The following is a 20,536-nucleotide window of genomic DNA, read 5'->3' on the forward strand; positions in this document are numbered from 1 at the left end:
ATTATATATATATATATATTTACACACACACACACACACACACTTGAAACTAACACAATATTGTAAATTAACCATACCTCAATTTAAAAAAAATATATGCCTGGAAGGAAACTGCTGGCAGAGACTACCTCTCAGCCTGGAAATGGGGCAGGGGAAGGAGTATAAAGACTTCAATGACTATCACTCTTTTAAACTAAACTGTTGCTTTCATTTTTTGCAAGAAAAAAAGTGCCTATGCTGGCTATGCAAGCAGAGTAACAAAACTCCATCCACTGGCTTGGAGATGTAGCATAAAAGTGAGCTGCCTCCATTGATCCATGAGTGGAAGAAGAATCATACCCAAGAAACCCCAAACCCAAGCTTGAATTGTTCATGGATGTGAGATTCAAATGTCTCCTAGCCATGCAGTGCAGAAATCCTGAGCTCAAAAATTAACATGAAAACTGGTCTTGAACAAATGAAATCTGCAAGGTTCTGGCAGCTGCGGTGAAACTGCTCCTTAGGAACATATTTTTTTGTGTGGTACGCGGGCCTCTCACCACTGTGGCCCCTCCCGTTGCGGAGCACAGGCTCCAGATGCGCAGGCTCAGCGGCCATGGCTCACGGGTCCAGCCGCTCCGCGGCATGTGGGATCCTCCCGGACAGGGGCACGAACCTGCGTCCCCTGCATCGGCAGGCAGACTCTCAACCGCTGCGCCACCAGGGAAGCCCAGGAACATCATTTTTATCAAGAGAATATGTAGGACTCCCAAAAAAGAAAAGCTCTGCTAAAGATAATTTCACAATAAAAAATTTTAAAGCTCATATGCAAATGTTACCACCATGTGAGAAGGCCATCAGATGAAACAAGCAGAATTCAAAAAGGAAAACAGAAAACAGAGAATTTGAAGAGAAAAAAAATTAAATTAATTTATTCACTCAATAATATTTATTTCACACCTACTGTGATTCAGGCACTGTTCTAGATACTGGGAATAACGGTAGTGAATAAAATAGATGAATATGTTTTCCTTGTGAAGCTTACATTCCACTGGGCAGAGACAAACAGTAAACAGATCAATACAAATACATCAAGAGAAATTAAGTGACACAAAGTAAAATAAAGCAGAATAAAGGATAGAGATAATGATGGCATGAGGTCATATTATTTTATATATGGAACTAAGGGAGGGTCCTCTACAACAGCCGTTCTCAAACTTTCTGATCTTATGACTTTTGGTCTTTATGACTTTATGGTCTTAAAAATTATTGAGTGGCTTCCCTGGTGGCGCAGTGGTTGAGAGTCCGCCTGCCGATGCAGGGGACACAGGTTCGTGCCCCGGTCGGGGAGGATCCCACATGCCGCGGAGCGGCTGGGCCCGTGAGCCATGGCCGCTGAGCCTGTGTGTCGGGAGCCTGTGCTCCTCAACGGGAGAGGCCACAACTGTGAGAGGCCCGCGTACCACACACACACAAAAAAATTATTGAGGACTTTGATGATTTTTGACTTATATCTATAAATATTTTCAGTATCAAGGATTAAAACTGAGAAATTTTGAAAACAATTCATTTAGGAATAACAAATCCATTGTATGTTAAAATATATTTTTATGAAAAAATAATATTTTCCAAAACAAATAAAAATAGCAAGAAGAGTTGCATTTACATTTTTTGCAGATCTCTTCTAACAAAAGACAGTTGGGTTCTCATATCTGCTTCTTTATTCAACCTTTTGCAATATGTTTCTTGGTTGAAGTATATGAAGAAAACCTGGCCTCACATAGATGTATAGTTGGAAATGGGAGGGTTATTTTAATACCCTTTCCAAACAATTACACATACTCTTAAGGAACTTTATAAGTGTTAGTTCCTTAAAGGTTGGTTGCAATGTGGAATCTGAAACCACGTCAATAAATTTTTCATCCTCTGTTACAATAAAAACCATTGGTCTATTTTGTGCTTTGAGTGGATCTTTTATCCATGCAGAATTCTGTAAAATTATGTGCTGGTTATTTGGAAAATATTCCTTCACTGAACTATTCAGATCCTCCAAATGTTGATACACTTCTTAATACAATACGAAAAAATAACACTTATTAATATCACCAACAAACTCATTAGAAAAGTCTTTCAGTACTGGGAAACTGTCAAGCTTACAATGACGAATCTGAGTCTTCCAAAATTCTAATTTTTGTTTGAAAGGTTGAATATTATCATTGGCAAAATAATAATAATATCACTTTTTTGCCTTGCAATGTCAGAGTCATTTCATTCATTTTTGAGAAAATTTTGCCACATACTCAAGTTTAAATAACTACACTTATCTTTCAATTATTCAAGTAAAAATGGTATTCCAGAAAAAGAACAGCTAGTTCATACTGCAACTCAAACAATCATATAAATACTCTCCCTTGAGACCATCACTGTACTTTGGAATATAGAAGTACTTTATGTGAACTTTCCATTTCAACACACAATATTAAATACACACCATGGTCAGTTTCAAAACAGTATTTTTTACACTTTAATCAAGGGCATACAGTGAAACTGGTGGGTTTTGTTTTTTTAGTGTGAGTGGGTGGCAATGAAGAATACAATGACTAACAAACTAGTAGTTTGTTTCCACTGCCTTAATTTGTGCTAAGGTGCCAACAGTTTTACTCACCATTGTCATTGCACCATCCATGTACATATCAGCACAGTGAAAATGGCAAAATAATAGCTTTGTATTATTAAGAAAATAGCTTGACCTCACAAAACTCATATAGGAGTCTTGGGGATGCCCGTGGATCACAGATCACACTTTGAGAACTACAGCTCTAAAGTGGCAATTGAGCCTAGACGTAAGGTAACCAACCATCAAAATTTGCATGGGACTGTCCCACTGTTAGAAATGAAAGTCTCACATTCTAGTAGAATGGTTGGCCACCCTACTGGGAGAGAGCTAAAATAAGTGAGTGTGTATAAAACACTAACAGCTGAGGGAAGAAACATTTCAGGCAGAGGAGAGAGCAACTGCAAAGGCCCTGAGGTCAAATAATGGTTGGTATATTCAAGAATAAAAGAACCCATTGCAAAGGTACACACCCTAGAAAATCAGATTATCCCCAGTCAGGTGGGCTACTAGAAAATGCCCAGTGCTAAACTCAGAAAATATATGATGAACTCATCTATTTCCACATTTTAGATAATTATTCATGAGAAATGTGATAAGGCTTTCTTTGTAGAATTACATAGAGAAAGTTTAAAGTAATTACACAATTTAAAAAAAATGAGAACATCAAGAATTTTGAGTTCACAGTTAGGTTTATATAGTTGAAGTTGCTTGATGTCAACTCTCTAAGGCAGAAAGTTGTTATACAATTTATTTGCCAATTAACTCTTGGTGTTGTTTAGGAGTCGCTCAATGAATGTTTGTCGAGTGAATGAATAGGAGAAGAGAACATAGCTAACTGATTTTCCAAGAAATCACAAATCAAAAGGTAAACTTTTAAAAAGGCATTCTTTTGTGCTGTATATTCTTACGAGGCTAGCAAACTAAATGTTAAATCTCATGCTTTCTGCATACTGAGCCGCAAACTTACTGTCCTTAATTAGAAGACCATTCTCTCAGTTCCTGGAAAGGAAGCTTTTTTTCCTCTGTTCAAAACTTTTCTAACATTTTAGGGTAAACAATTTATTTACAGTAGCTCTTTTAAAAAAAAGGAATAGAGGCACACTAGTAGATTTAACAATTAGAAACAGTGCAGTAGATTTTCCACTTTGTGGATCCAAGCCAGGAAGTGTGCAACTTTTGTGATTTATAAGCACTTGCAAATAGAAAGCCTATCTGGCATACTGTTATACAGTTTGCTCTAAACACTATTACCATGAAATATTCTTCAGATTTATTTTCTTAAGATCATGAAAACAAATTTGAGAAAAAGGAGTCCAACAAATGCTATATGTAATAATTTTTTACTTCATTTGGAAATATAATAATTTCAGTTCTATTAATATGAAGAGAGTTTACTACTTCTCAGAGACAAGGCCCCTCCATAAAAGAATTGCAACCAATTATATGACCAATAATTAAGTCGCTCATGTTAAGAATAGATGTGCCAAATGGCCAATAAGCATCTAAAAAGATGTTCAACTTTAATCTCATTAGGGAACTGGAAATATAAACCACAACGAGATACCACCTCCCATCCAACCAATGAAAACCCCCAAGAAAATAAGTGTTGGTGAGGATATAAAGAAACTGGAATCCTTGTATATTGCTGGTGGGAATGTAAAACGCTGCTGCTGTTATAGAAAGAGTCTGGTATTTCCTCAAAAAGTTAAACATGGAATTAACCACATGACCAAGAAATTCTACTCCTAGGTGGAATACCCAAGAGAATTGAAACATACGTTCTACAAAAACTTGTACACAAATGTTCACAGCACCGTTACTCATAATAGTTAAAAAGTGGAAACAACCCCGTGTTCATCAACTGATGAATGGATAAACAAAAGTGGTGCATCCATACAATAGAATACTACTCAGCCATAAAAAGGAATCAAGTACTGACACATGCTGCAACATGGATGAACCTTGAAAACACGCTAAGTGAAAGAAGACAGTCACAAAAGGCCATTATTGTATGATTCCACTTATACGAAATGTCCAGAGATAGGAAGTAGACTAGTGGTGACCAAGGGCTGGTGGGGTTTGAGTGGGATAGGGGGGTGACTACTAATATGGGCGCAGGGATTCTTTTGGGGGTGATGAAAATGTTCTGGAATCAGATAGTGATGGTTGCACAACCTTTTAAATGGACTAAAAGCCATTGCTCTGTTGGGGTTTCCCTGGTGGCGCAGTGGTTGAGAGTCTGCCTGCCGATGCAGGGGACACGGGTTCGTGCCCCGGTCCGGGAAGATCCCACGTGCCGCGGAGCAACTAAGCCCGTGAGCCATGGCCACTGAGCCTGCACATCCGGAGCCTGTGCTCCGCAACGGGAGAGGCCCTCGTACCACTAAAAAAAAAAAAAAAAAAAAAAAAAGCCGTTGCTCTGTAACTTTTAAAATATCTTTATTTTTGTAGTAACCTAACAGCTATGTCCCCCAGCTTAAGAAATAAAACAGTATAGATACAGCTGGAATTCCCTGTGTACCCTTCCCTGATTATGTTTCTCTTCCACTCCCATGAGAGATAATCACTAAGTTGATGTGCTATTATCATTCTGATGTGTGTCATTATACTTTCACTATATATTTTCCCTAACAATATATATTATTGTTCTGTGTGTGTTTAAATGGTATCATACTGATGTAACTTTTATAGGTTTTTTTAATCACAATATTATGTTTCAGTAATTAATGATTTTTTTTTTTACTTCATTAAGTGGATTTTTTACAATGACACCTAGCACTTAGAATTCTGAGGTCATACTCCCAGGAATAATAACTAAATCAGTTAAATGTCTCTGCCTAGTTCTTTTATCAGTTCAACCAGGTGATTTCTCCAAGCATCCCAAACCATCATTAATTGAGCTCTTGTTCAAAATAAGGGAATTTAAAGTGCATTTTATAACATGAAAGCTTTACTCCATTTTGACCGAGGGATAACTTAGAGGGGAAAAGCTTGCACTGTATTCCATCATATATGATAAATCATAGTAAGATTAAATGATAAACATAATCAATAATTAACATGAAACATTTCAACCAACTACAGGGAGTCTCTACATGGCCATTCTGGTTTTAACCACTAGAATCTTTGTAGTAGATACTGTTGTACCTGGTTGTCTCCTTAACGTGCATTCCTCCTTTCCTTGGTAGTTAATTTCTTAGTTAATTATTTTTTGGAAATCTGCACCATCTCCAGACAGCCCACTGAATTTGGGAGAAGTTACTACCCCTTGACCACAGTTATTGGTTCAGGGATAGTCAAATGTCACAGTTTGTGAAAATGACATAAAAGAAGGTATCTGACAAGAACAATTTCCCTGCTTTTCAGAGAAAGCTTCTGGAAACTTCCTTCTTTCTCCCCCTGATTTTGAAAAGAAAGCATATGACTCTAGGAGTTGTTAGTAACCGTCGGGAGAACACAAGGACTACCATTCTTCTTTACTAATAAAATTCCAGTTTTATTCACAGCAATAATGCATCCAGTTATAAATATTCACATTCCCAGATTCCATTTCAGGGCTGACCACTTGACAAAATTGTAACCCTTGAGACGCAGGCCCAAGTCACTGGAGAGGACTTCCCTTCCACCACAACAAAGATAAAGCCACACTAGAAGAAGCCTTTTGACTTTCATCTTTTCCTCTTTTTTCCAGCTAGAATTCAGATATTATGACTAGGGATGGAGCAGTACCTGTGACTACAAGGATGAAAGCCACATGCTAAGGATGGTGGAACAAAAAGATATAACGTGCTGGGGTGCTTTAGGATTTCTTTGAGCCACTTTAATAAATGGCCCTTGACTGCCAACCTCCAGACTTCCCATTACATGAGGAAAAATAAATCCTTATTTGGTAAAGCCACCACGGCTAGACTTTTATTTTAAGCAATCTGATGCAATTCCAGCTGATATAACTGCTGAATCAAATGCTGGGTTTTCAAATATATGTCGTTACCCAATACTGTTTAAGTCATTTTGAACTGAATTTCTGTGACTTGCAATCAAGAGCACCCTGAACTGATAGAGCCTCATCTCTAAGGAAGGGATAATACCTCTGATTTGACTCTTAAGTCTCTCAAAGGCAAAGGCCATATACTATTCATCCTAAACTGCTGCCTGTCTGATTTGGATCTTTAGCAATGAGTAGCCACATTTTCCAAACTCAAGGTACTAACTTTGTTGTGAAGGCCATCCAACTGGTAAAACAGAAGAGCAAAGAAATGAAACATTAATAACTTCATTAAACATATGTAACACATACTCATTAAACTAGTTGAAATAATAGAGCCAGGAGACTACTTTATGTGAATCATACCTTCAGTTTCCTGTTACTAAGTCTTTAAACTTTTCTATATTCTCATCCTTTCCTTATTCTTTCCTTTTACACTATACTATAGCTGTTAAGAGCAAGGGCTCTCTAGTTAACCCAATATAGATTCAAACCTTAAAGCTATTACTCACCACTTGTGTGACCTCATGAAAGTTAGTTAAATTTCTGAGTCTTGATTTTCTCAAATGAATCAGAGTAAAAATACTACCATCCTCATAGGGTTCTTGTTAGAATTAACTGAGATAATGTTTGTAAAATGATTAGCATAAGGACTGATATATAGTATTTACTAATGTTACCTATTTAGTTTTTACAACAGAATAGGTATCCCTCCTCTTGTCTAAGGCCACTTCTTACCTTATGCTCTGGATCCCATCCTCCTTCCACTATTCCTTCCTTCCATCTTTTCTCTCTAGTGTTTATCTTTAACCTCTCTCTATAGGGCCCTTCCCACTAATATGCATAAAAACAATAATAATGATGAAGATGCTGATGATGACAATAATGATGATACAAGAGATGAGAGGATTTGAAGCATAGGTGGAGGAACTGTCCACTGTCAGAAAAAAAAAAAAAAAAAAATGGCACCTTCTCCATAACAGGAAAGAGAAAGGAGAAGAAGTTTCTCCACTTAGGCAGGTTTGGAGATCTGTACGTGGGAAAATAAAAGATTTCCTTTTGGATGATTTCTATTTCTCTTTGAAATAAAAGGCAAAGTTATCATGAGAGTTAAGTAGTTGAGAAGAGAGGATAAAATACATGAGAAGAGTAAAGGTTTACAACAGTCACTGCAGAGAGTGAGAAAGAGATATGCAGCAGTTTTCCTGGCAGTGTGGACGTCTCAGCTGAGGCTGAACCTAACGTCCATGTGTGTATACTGGATCCAAAATCTCCTGGAATCTTCTGAGTGCTGCCATAGTAGCAAATAACTGACTCGTCATTATGGAAATAGGTACTTGAGGTAGGATGGAGAAAAAAGTTACTGAAAATCTGGAGACCAAAGAACTAACAGGCCAGGTTGGTAGCTGAATAGTACATATAGACGATGACATCATCCAAGATGACAGGAAGAGTTGAAACAGAGTGGAAGCCTGAAAGGGTTTCAGGCTTTCAATATTGTGAAAATGACTATTCTATCCAAAGCAATCTACATATTCAATGCAATCCCTATCAAATTACCAATGGCATTTTTTACAGAACTAGAACAAAAAATCTTAAAATTTGTATGGAGACACAAAAGACCCCGAATAGCCAAAGCAATCTTGAAGGAAAAAAATGGAGCTGGAGGAATCAGACTCCCTGACCTTAGACTATACTACAAAGCTACAGTAATCAAGACAGTATGGTACTGGCACAAAAACAGAAATATAAATCAATGGAACAGGATAGAAAGCCCAGAGATAAACCCACACACCTATGGTTAACTAATCTATGACAAAGGAGGCAAGGATATACAATGGAGAAAAGATAGTCTCTTCAATGAGTGGTGCTGGGAAAACTGGATAGCTACACGTAAAAGAATGAAGTTAGAACACTCCCTAACACCATACACAAAAATAAACTCAAAATGGATTAAATACCTAAATGTAAGGCTAGACACTATAAAACTCTTACAGGAAAACATAGGAAGAACATTCTTTGACATAACTCACAGCAAGATCTTCTTTGGTCCACCTCCTAGAGTAATGGAAATAAAAATTTAAAAATGGGACCTAATGAAATTAAGAGCTTTTGCATGCCAAAGGAAACTACAGACAAGACAAAAAGACAACCCTCAGAATGTGAGAAAACATTTGCAAACAAATCAATAGACAAAGGACTAATCTCCAAAATATATAAACAGCTCATGCAGCTCAATATTAAAAAAAAACAAACAACCCAATCAAAAAATGGGCAGAAGACCTAAATAGACATTTCTCAAAAGAAGACATACAGATGGCCAAGAGGCACATGAAAAGCTGCTCAACATCACTAATTAATAGAGAAATGCAAATCAAAACTACAATGAGGTATCACCTCACACTGGTTAGAATGGGAATCAACAGAAAATCTACAGAGAACAAATGCTGGAGAGGGTGTGGGGAAAAGGGAACCCTCTTGCACTGTTGGTGGGAATGTCAATTGATACAGCCACTATGGAGAACAGTATGGAAGTTCCTTAACAAACTAAAAATAGAATTACCATATGACCCAGCAATCCCATGACTAAGCATATACCCAGAGAAAACCATAATTCCAAAAGACACATGCACCCCAATGTTCACTGCAGCATTATTTACAATAGCCAGGTCATGGAAACAACCTAAATGCCCACTGACAGATGAATAGATAAAGAAGATAAGGTATACATTTACAATGGAATATTACTCAGCCATACAAAGCAACAAAATTCAGTCATTTGTAGAGACGTGGATGGACCTAGAGTCTGCCATACAGAGTGAACTAAGTCAGAAAGAGAAAAACAAATATCGTATATTAATGCATATAGGTGGAATCTAGATAAATGGTACAGATGAACTGGTTTGCAAGGCAGAAACAGAAACACAGATGTAGAGAACAAACGTATGGACACCAAGAGGGGAAAGCAGGGTAGGGGGGTGGTGGTGGGATGAATTGGGAGATTGGGATTGACATATATACACTAATATGTATAAAATGGGTAACTAATAAGAACCTGCTGTATAAAAAATAAAATAATTTTTTTTAAAGTGTCTTGGTCACAACTAACAACTATAGGTATGTATTAAATTGTGATAAGGAGAATTTCTACTTTATTTTTTTTAATTAAGATTAAATAATTCACATGTATTGTTATTTAAACAAATGTTAACTAGAGGGGAAAAAATGCCTTTCTTTTTTTAATGCCTTTCTTTTATCTGTTTTTAAGCAACTTTTAATCAACAGTAAAATTAAACTCAAGTAGGATATCAATTTTTCTTTGATTAAACTTTTATAAAAAGGAAAAACTCTCAATTAAAAAGCTCTATTTCAATATTAAAAATAATAATAATTTGTGATTTTGTTCTTTCCCTAATTGGGTAATAGAGTACTAACGGATATGACTTTGCCTGCTGTTCTGGGAGGGTTCCTAACTTTTATAAATTTAAAAAAAAAATGAATGAGTATATTTTGAAGTAAAGAAGTAAATGAAGCCACCTTAAGTTACTTGTTTATTTCAATATCACTTTCATTTAAAAATTCATGGAATATTATTTCATTATTGTTATGATGTTTACACAATAGTTTACAACTGGAGAAGAAAAAAATAAAACAGCTTCAGACTCTCCTCCATTTACTTCCTCTTGAGGGAGTACGGCTTTATGTTAGGTTTTGAGTAATATGTTTACAAAGATTAAATGCCCCAATTTTAACTATATGCTACTATTTTTAAAAAGAAAACACTCTTTTAGATGCTTAAAAGAAACAACAAATGTTCTGTGAGTCCTTAATTTTGATTTTCTCTGTCACTGATATTATAAAACCTTTCCTTGATGATCAGCTTCAGGTATATTGGTAAGCATCAACACAAATCCAGAGCATGTTCTTGTCTTTCTGTTTTCATATTACCAAACCTAACCAGGTATACTATAGCTCTCCAATTCACAAGGTACTCATACTGTATAATCTGAGACTTTTGCAACCATATATTTTAAAGGACTCACTGAGCCCTGAAAGGCAAATGCTATCATTTAAGTTCTAATTACATGCTACCTGGGTTTTACAGAACAGAAAACAATACTGTACTTCCTGAGTACATTTTTTGACCACGAGCAACTTCCAAAATAAATGCCCAAAATATTTTCTGAATGTATCACTGTGCAGATAGCTCAAGCACTGGCCTATTCAAATTACATTCTAGTTTCTCCTTATGCTGCTTCTACTTGATAAACTGGTCAATAAATGCCAAGTCAAATATTCAAGTAAATATGTTTTCATTGTTATTGGCAGACATGTAATTAACTCTGAGAATAAAAGAAACAAGAAATCAATTTATGATTACTTCTTCAGTTCTTCTCATTAGTCAGTTACACTGTAATTGTGGCTCCACTTTAAAAATCTTTATACACACACACACACCATATTGACTATATTATAAATCAAATTATTTCAATTACAAATTAGTACTGTATGAACTGTGAACCTCCACATGTAAATTTTATTAGTAGAAAGCAACTGTATTACTAACCAGATATGTGAGCTGATTAAATGCACATATATGCACATATATGTGCATTTTATGAGCCTATATTAATTAGTAATTTCAGCAAATGTTTTAAACAATGCTAGGGATTTGTTGTCTTCTCTTAAGTATATTTGAATCAGCTTTTTTATGTATGTGTATATATCAACAGACTACATTTCCATTTTCAGGAAAATAGACTGTTAACTGAGAAAATATTACAAAGAGTAAAGCTACTTTTTTCCAAAGAAGATATTCAAAGAGTAAACCTTTTTTTTTTTTTTTTAACATTAGTTATCTATCAGGTCAATATCTTCACCAATTGGGGAAAATACATCTGTACAAAAACTTATGTAACTGAACTTTTAGAAGTACTGCCCTTGACTAGAGGCAAAAGCTTCAGAAACACTATTATATGTGAATTTCATGAAGAAAAAAGTTTAACATGAGCCCTCAAAATCTGTTTTAATAAAATATGCTGTCATTACTCAATTGTTACTTTCATTACTGCCGTTTGTTTTTAGATTATATACCATGGACAAGTCATTTAACCTCTCATTTTCCTCCCCCAAAAAGGGGGATTAACGATGGTGCCTCATCACAGGATCCCTGGCAGGATTAAAAGAGTTAATACAAATGAAGCACTTAGAACAGTGCCCAGCACACAGTAAGTGTTCAATAAGCCCAGGACACAGTAAGTGTTCAATAAGTGTTAGATATGCATTACCTAACTGCCTATGTTTTGCGTATTACTTATATTAACTTCTAGTTACCAATCTTGAAAGTATCTTAATTCTTTTTAAAGAAAAATTTAAGCTACATCATGACATTCTTAATGCTTTGCCTATGCCATCAGCTTTTAGCGTTGTTTTTAGCAGCTAGTTTATCTGCTACTCACAGGCAAAACAAGACCTAAGGTCTCACTGAATATTTCCAAATTCTATTGATATTTTATTTTATTTTATTTTATTTTTATTATTATTATTTTTTAATCTGGTACTCGGGCCTCTCACTGTTGTGGCCTCTCCCATTGCGGAGCAAGCTCTGGACACGCAGGCTCAGCGACCCAACCGCTCCGCGGCATGTGGGATCTTCCCGGACCAGGGCACGAACCCGTGTCCCCTGCATCGGCAGGCGGATTCTCAACCACTGCGCCACCAGGGAAGCCCTCTATTGATATTTTAAAAGACAGCACTCTCCCTATTATCTCCCTATTAGTACTCATTAATTCATTCAAAACACTAATGTATACTGTGTGCTAGGCATGGAATACAGGCCGCGGGAATAAAAGATGGTTAAGAAAAAAATTCCCAATACATTGCTCACAAAATAGTGAGGGATACAAACACAAACACAAGCATGTATTGTTGTTTAATTGTAAGGTGGTGTACAAATGCTATGATAAAACAAATTTTCCAAGATGTACAAGGGAGGGCTCACGGGTGATGTCTGAACAAGACTTGGAAGGAAGAACAGGAGTTTGCAAGGTGGAGAAAGAATCTATGATTATTTTATCCAAAAAGAAAACTGGAAATTTCTCACAGTGGTAAGTCTATTTGACTTATTTTAGCAAAGAGACTTCCTCAAACAGATTTCCCACTGTACACTGCTCGCATCGTTTATCTTTAGGAGTTGAATAAATATTTTTGTATGGCTGTCTGCTGCCACCCATAGCTAGACCTTCATTGTGACATACTTGATGTTCTTAGCTCCCATCCTCCCCGAGCTCAGAGAGGTTTTCCTAAACCCCTTTCATCACACCGTTCCATTATCAAAAACCTGCAATGGTTTCCTCCTATTCCTAGGTATCAGCCCTCTGCTTTGGGAGATTTCTCTTCCCAACATGCCTTGGCTATGCCTCCCTTCTGTTCATATTCTCCCGGTGCCCCAAATACTTTTCTCCTACTACTTCTCTTTGCTTCTCAAAAATTTCTACCCACACTTCAAAATCCTCCTTCAAAAAGCCATCAGATTCCCTTGTTTCTATGTAAAATAACAGAACGTTACAAATGCTGCAGAAAAAAGTGAAATACTAGTGGGAAAATGATCCTTTTGGAGGAAGGCCACGTCCAAAATGTGGTAGAAGACTGAAAAACAAATGGCAGAGCCTCGTTTGGAAGATACATTCAACACAGAACACTTCTTGAATTATTTATTATTCAAAAATTTTTTTCCGCACCAACTACTTAATTGAATAATTCTTTTTCCAATGGCATTGCGCTCTTTTTGAAACATTAACCATCCCACAACACGGACAATGAATTCTTCATTACTTAAACTGGTTTCTTTAGGACAAATTCACGATAGGATGGAAGCCGTCACCAGATTCAGAACTTTAAATATTACCAGACAACATGGAACTACACTCACTAACACAGTAGCGTGCTACGTAAGTGACGAACAACTTGTTAAATACCAATAGCAACGTATCCTCAAAAACTCAAGCGAAAACACTTTTTCAAGTGATAATGAGCACGCTCTACATGTCAATACCTTAGATTCCAACTTGATTTTCTCTTCATTCAGCTCCTCTGCTGCTTTCTTAATATTTTCACGGCATCTGTTTATTTCCGACCTGACTGTAAGACAAATTAAATGCTTAAAAACGTCCATCTTTCTGGAGTCCCCGTTTCTGGGGCCTGTGATAAGACACCTTTCAGCTGTCCTTCCCTCCACGTGGAAAGCCGCCTGCCCTCCCCGCTCGGCCCACGGCCTCCTGATTCCCTCCGCCTCCAAGCCCCCGGCTCCAAGACCAGAGGACCCCCCGCGAGCGCCCGACCTTGTCGCGACAAGCGGCGACTCTCCTCCGCCAGGTGCTCGGAGTAGATGATGTGCTGAAACAGGGACTCCAGACTCATCTCGGGCTGGGCTCCTGCCGATCCCTTCTTCGCCTTAAATATTTTATAACGGAGTCTGAGGATCCTGGAACGCACAATAAAGGCTTATTCCAGAACTACTCGTAGCTCGGCCTCCAGCGGCCTGTCCCCTGACCACACCAAGGACGGGGCCCGCGCGGGGCGAGGTGAGGCCCCGAGGTTCCGGGCGCCGCGAACCCCGCTCCGGGCCTGCGTGGCTTCTGTTACAAAGGGCAAACCCGCTTTGTTCTCCCCTGCGCCCTCGTTTCTCCTGTGACCTGTCTCAGACTGCCTTTTTTTCCCCTGGCTGAGCGCAGCTCCCCTTAGACGAGGCCTTGGCCCCTGTGCGGGTTCTTTTTCGTTTTGGTGGCAGGTGAAAAAAAAAAAAAAAAAAAAAAAAAATGGAGGCCATAAGGCCTCCGCTTGGAGCGGTTTCGAAAGGGCAGCAGCCCTGCCCTTTCTGCGGTCGGCCTTTTCCTCTCATTCCACTCCCTGTTCGGGGAGAAGGTCCTCTAAGTGCCCTTTATCTCAGCAGAACATGTACTTGAAACAATACTGTGGGCTGCAGAGCTTCAAGAAGGCTGCGGCCAGTGCCTCAGTCGCCGGGTCTGGGTCCGGTGGGAAGTGACACTACGGCGTCTCCTTGGGCCCATTGCGCGTTCGGGAGTTTTGCTTTGTTTTGCTCTGGCCATGTGGCCCCCAAAGGTCGTGCTTGGAGGTGGGGGGAATCTATCGCCAAGGCATGAACGCAGTGTTATAATAAAGTACTAAGTACCCGTGATCCTAAATATAAACTTTTGCAAAGTCTTATCCTTTGACGATGGGAAAGACTGCTAGAAATGTGCAATGTCTGACATTCGCCTTAATCATTCCTTTGTAATCAGGGCATATCTTTTTTGTCTGCTTTAAAATTAATCATTGCCTTTTGTAATCAAGCTGCAGTAATATTAACACTTCAATATCTGCGCAGGATGTGTCAGAGACCAAAGTGGTTGCTAATTAAAGCTTAAACATGAAAGGCACCTTTGGGACTTTGGTATGGGATTTTTTAATTAAAAAATAAAATATTTTTAATTTTTAGCAGGTCAAAATATTAAGATTATAATAAACATTTGACTTTATATCTGAATGTTAAATGGAAATTGGCTAAACTTTAAAAATGTATTTAGTATTAAGTAAAAAATATAGTAAATGTAAATTCTGTTACATCATCGTATAACAAACTTAATTAATATTTCATTAATGCTGTAGTATAATCTGTTATAAATGTTAACCTTTTCCAAATTTCCACCTAAATTTCCATCAAGCCATGTATGCATAAAATTTAATTTTTAAACTTTATTATAACAGAATGCATACTGAAAAGTATAATGAAGTAGAAAAGAATTGCTCATAAGTATATCATTCAGAAGCAAATAGTAATAACATTTTGGTTATTGCCTTCAGGTAATTCTCCTCATCTTGCATTTTTTCTTTACAAATATATTGTGAATATATTGCAAATAAGTAATAACAGTAGTTATTATTTATTTGCCAGGTGCTATTCTGAACACTGTAAACCCTCTTGAGATGATTTTTACTATAACCTTCACAGCATAGTTGAGGAAACTGAGGCACAGAAGTTAAGTATCTTGCCAAGGTTGCATATCTAGTATGTGGCAGAACAGGATTTGAAATCAAGAAATCTGAGATCAGAGGCTATGGATTTGATTTTGGATTGTGCTCTTTTTCACTCTTATTATATCACAAGCATTTTACCATTTCATTGAAAACTCTTCATTAATACATTTTTGTAACTTCATAATCCTCCATCATATGGACGCTTATGTATAATTTAGATATGTTGAAATAAATTTGACTCTTTTATCTGTTCAAGGATGGGAAACAAAGCTGAAATTGTGGTGTGAACCATTTTCTTTGAGCATTCGTTTGGAGGCTTATGAACTGTGCCACAGCAGCCATCAAAGGAAACAGCTTCCAGAAGATAAATTATATTACTAATTAATATTACTCCTTTCAGAATTATTTCCCGTGGACTTTCATAGGGAGCATCCTCACAAGGAGGCTGGTTTTCAGAAGCATGCTGCTCTTTAACATTCCAATTTTATTAGTTGCACTCAAACTCACATTTATTATTTAACATGCTCTTTCTGTACTGAAACTTGGCAGAGTGAAATTTGGGCAGCCTTTAGGGAGCCCAGTTGCCTCACTCACACAGGAGTATGGAAGAGAATGCTGCTGGGAATTCTGGGAAAGGGGCATGGGAAAAATGGCTTCTTCATCTTCTGTAGTGTTCTTCACGTCCCACAATATTTTGGTGCTTTTAAATCCCAAGTTTGAGTCTTCTTAGAGGTACCACAACTATAGGCATTAGCAGAATTTTTTATTTTATTTATAGAAGCAAACATGATTATGCAAGGTCACAATTCAAATTTTAAAAGTGTTTCATAATAGTATAAGTAACGTATTAACATATGAAGATGTTGCTATCATATATGTAGCTTTAGGCATACATTTTCTGTAGCGTTAAGAGTTTTTTTCTTATAGATATACATGCTGATTATATTCTATAATGTTCAGAGCAACAGTAGCATTACTTAAACATATGCCAAATAAAAATGGTATAAGACATGGTAAAACTAGGGCATTCTGTTGTTTGAAAATGTATCTTATAAGCCTAAAAAAGGGAGATGATTCATTCAACAACTGTTTAACGAGTGTCTGCTATTCATTCAACAAATATTATTGAGCATCTCCTATGTGCCGTATTAGAGAAACAATAACAGGATTTAATAAGAACAAAACTACATAAAAAGTATGTAGTTCTTCCCCCAGATATTTCTAACCTCATTGGAGAATTATTATATTTTTCAGCATTTTGGCAGCAGTATGAACAACTGCTTTCAGAGTTTCAACAGATGTTCTTTAGAAAGAAAGCCAATTATTTGCATTATGATACCCATATATGATTCTCAGATCGAAACTTTCCATCTGTACATGTTTCATTGAACTGCGTACCCATGGAATACAAAAGTTGAGATCACTCACTGTCTCTCAACCTCGTAGTTTTGTTCATAATAACACTAGCACCTGGGCTATTGAGCCGTCAAAAATTGCTTTGCTAGAAGGCCTTATATAAGGCTATATTGCTCTTGTGATTTAAAATGCATTTCCTTTCCTTACTTAGATTGATGACTTCCCTTAAGTTCTAAACCAGGCTTACAAATACCCACTAGCCCAGGGCATATATATTGCAATGAAAAGAAGAAAAGTAATTCATTTATTTTATGATTTTCTTAGGGCATCTGCCAAAAAGAAAAAAAAATGTGGGTTCAACCAAGTTAACAACCACTTATTGAGTATCTACTAAGCATAAAATCTCTGGTAGGTACTATGGAGGATACAAAATTGAAAGATACAGGCCCTGCCCTCCTGGAGGTCATAATCTACCCAATGGGACATAGCATGCATGACTCCTAGTGGGCTGTGTATAAGAGCTTCACACTGGTGCTATGGAGATACGGCAGGGGGAGAAAGAATTAGTCTGATGTAGGTGATCTGGGAAGGCTTTTCAAGAGGGGATAAAACATGAGCTGGATTTTAAAGGAGAATGAGACTTCAGTAGATAGCAAATAAGGGAGAAAAAAAGCAGAAAGTCAGATGACGCCAATTTTTGGAGTGTTTAACATTTTTATGCGTATGATGGGGATTCATGTAATGTTTGCTAGCTGGTGAGTGGCATGTCAGAATTGCTTTATGCAGTCATCTGGCAATGGGTTAGAAACAGTAGAAACAAAGAGACTAACAGCTAACATCTGTTAATAACTATGTTCCAACCACTGCCTGAGACCTTGACATGTCTTCATTATTTGAATCAATCCAACAGTCCAATAAGATCAATGTTTTTATTATTTCCACATTACAATTAGAGAACCGAGGCAGAGAAAGCTCAGTAACTTGTCCAAGATCACATATACTAGCTAAGAAGTGGCAGAATCAGGATTTGAACCCTGATGGTCTCTTAAGGCAAACCCTTAACCACTTCACCTACTGCCTCCAAAAGCAAGAGGCTGGAGAAAATGAGACTATTTCAGCAGCTGTGTTATATTTCAAGACAGATGCATTTTCTAAAAAAAGCTTATTACCAACACATTAAGGTCTTTTTAAAAGACATTTTCAGATTTCTAGAATTTGGATTAGTAACAGAATGTATCTTTAACAAATTAAAATCAAATGTGATATAAAGAAAAATAATTGAAAATGGGTCATGCCTTGTGGTAAATGCTTATTTAACCAGCTACATATTAGTATACAAAGTACCATATTAGTTTCTTATTATTTTTATTAGATTCCTAGGGCTGCTGTAACAAAGTACTACAACTGGATCGTTTAAAAACCACAGAAATTTATCCGTTTACAGTTCTGGAGGCCAGAAGTCTGAAATCAGTGTCAGCAGAGTTGGTTCCTTCTGGGCCCTCCGCGGGAGCATCTTTTCTGTGCTTCCTCTTAGCTTATTTCCTTACTGGTAATCTTTGGCATTCCAAAACCTTTGGCAGATGCATCTCTCCTATCCCTGCCTCTACTTTTCCTTGGCGTTCTCGCTGTGTCTCTGCCTCTGTGTCTGTTCTCCTCTCCTTATAAGGATACCAGTCATATTTGACAAAGGGCCTACCCTGCTTCAGTATGACCTTATCTTAGCTAATTCCATCTCTAACAACCCTATTTTCAAATAAGGTCACATTCTAAGTTATTGAGGGGTTAGGGCTTCACCTATCTTATTGGGGATCACAATTCAAACTGTAACAAACCTTAATAGTTAAGTCATGGGAAAGAGTTATGATTTTTTTTAATTTTAAGATTTCTTTCTATTGATATTACAATCAAAGCACTTTTAGCGGTTTCATGGACTTTAGAAAATATCTTTCACAGTCCTTTTATTTTTTAGATGTGAACACTGAGGCGGGGAGGATGATGGATTTCCCCAACATTGCACAGGCAGTTAATGTCAGAGCTAAGTCTAGAACTCCCTCCTAATTCCTTCTGCTGCAACAAAAGATCTCTTTTGTTCACCAGTGGCTTTCAACTACTTCAGTTAAAACAACTCCTCTTTTATCTTTTTTCTGTATTGAACTTTCTAGTAAGAATTTGAAGAAAAGGTATAACAACTAGGGTACAGAGCAGGCCTCAGGCAATTTAACTCCTGCAAGAGTTCCACCCCATTAAGGAGATTAGATAGTTAGATAAATAGATAGATATAGGGAAAGAGACAGAGAGACAGAGACAGACACACACAGAGATAGGTAGATAGATGTAGAGAAAACACATATGCATACATACATATACATACATATATAGATACATATGTATGATAAAATCATTTATATATAATATAAATGCTTAAACGTGTTAATTTTATTTTCAGACACTTCTACAATAGAAATGAAAGTAAACAGTCAATTCTTAATTACTGATTAAGAAAAGCAAACTTTTTTCTTTGGTTGTAAAATATATTGCATGAAGAAATTCCATTAACACATTAGGAGTCATTCAATACCAAAGTCTTGGGAAGAAGAAAGCTGTAGTTTAGCTAGTAACTTGATTTTCACATTGTCAGAGCCCAGAGCCCAGCACAAGGCCCAGGAGGGCTGCTCCATGTGCCCTACCCAAGAGACTAGGCTGCCAGGCCAGGAAATGAAAATAAAGCAAAACTTAGAAACCACTGTTCTCCACCTTGTACAATTCATTTCTTTAATAAATATTTACTGGGTATACACGTAAGGCAAGTAAGAACTTGGGATTGCAAAGAAGAATAAGCAAGGGGCTTGAAATCTGGTTTTATCAAGTTATAGTTTCCATGACAATAAATTTAAGTGGCCGGGGATTAGGTAGGAAGAATTAAAAGATAAATGTAAGACTTTTTGTTTGCTTGTTTGTTCGTTTTCTTACCAGTTACTTTAGTCATTAATGTATTCTTTGCCAACCTAATAAGTGCATGGCTACTTAGTAAGTAATTGACTCTTTAGTTATTAAGCCCAAATTTAAACCAATAATCAATATATTCTACTCTAATCTCTTTTTACAATTTTTATGAAAATTTCTATTAATTTCAGTGAATTAATCATAGTGACTATTTGGAAATGTGGCATAAATTTCAATATTTCTACTACTTTTTATGAATTATTCACAGTGACTCTTTGGAAAGTTTGGAAAAAATGTACATATATACATATATTGTACATGTGTAGGTAGAGTGAACCATAAACCCTACATCTTCTTAAAATATTGGAAAAACTGCTCATTTATCAAGATAAAATTACTTGATATTTCCAATGTTTAAAATGAATTTAGTGGCCTTAGTGCAATAATATTACCTTTTAAAAGCCAAACACTGTCATTATTTTCCCTTCATGATGCCACAGACAGTTCAGAATGTTTTATCATTGTTTACATGGCTCAGAAACCTTATCTTTTATTTGACATTGCAGGTGCATCGATGATAGGATTCAGAAACTGAGTAAGATGGTTAAAGGAAACAATTA

General features: G+C 36.9%; 1 protein-coding gene across 1 annotated transcript in view; it reads right to left on the reverse strand.

Moving 5' to 3' along the window:
- Positions 1–14,602, reverse strand: part of CCDC172 (coiled-coil domain containing 172) — a 67,085-nt gene extending 52,483 nt beyond the window's left edge. Inside the window, exons 1-3 of the mRNA XM_059053569.2 lie at positions 14,542–14,602; positions 13,922–14,064; positions 13,636–13,721 (exon numbers count right to left, since the gene is read on the reverse strand). Coding sequence (XP_058909552.1) covers positions 13,636–13,721; positions 13,922–14,000 — 165 coding nt within the window. The 5' untranslated portion in view covers positions 14,001–14,064; positions 14,542–14,602. The remainder of the gene's footprint in view (positions 1–13,635; positions 13,722–13,921; positions 14,065–14,541) is intronic.
- Positions 14,603–20,536: the final 5,934 nt, after the last annotated feature.

The sequence above is a fragment of the Kogia breviceps genome, chromosome 2, assembly GCF_026419965.1.
Source record: "Kogia breviceps isolate mKogBre1 chromosome 2, mKogBre1 haplotype 1, whole genome shotgun sequence".
In the NCBI taxonomy this organism is placed as follows: Eukaryota; Metazoa; Chordata; class Mammalia; order Artiodactyla; family Physeteridae; genus Kogia; species Kogia breviceps.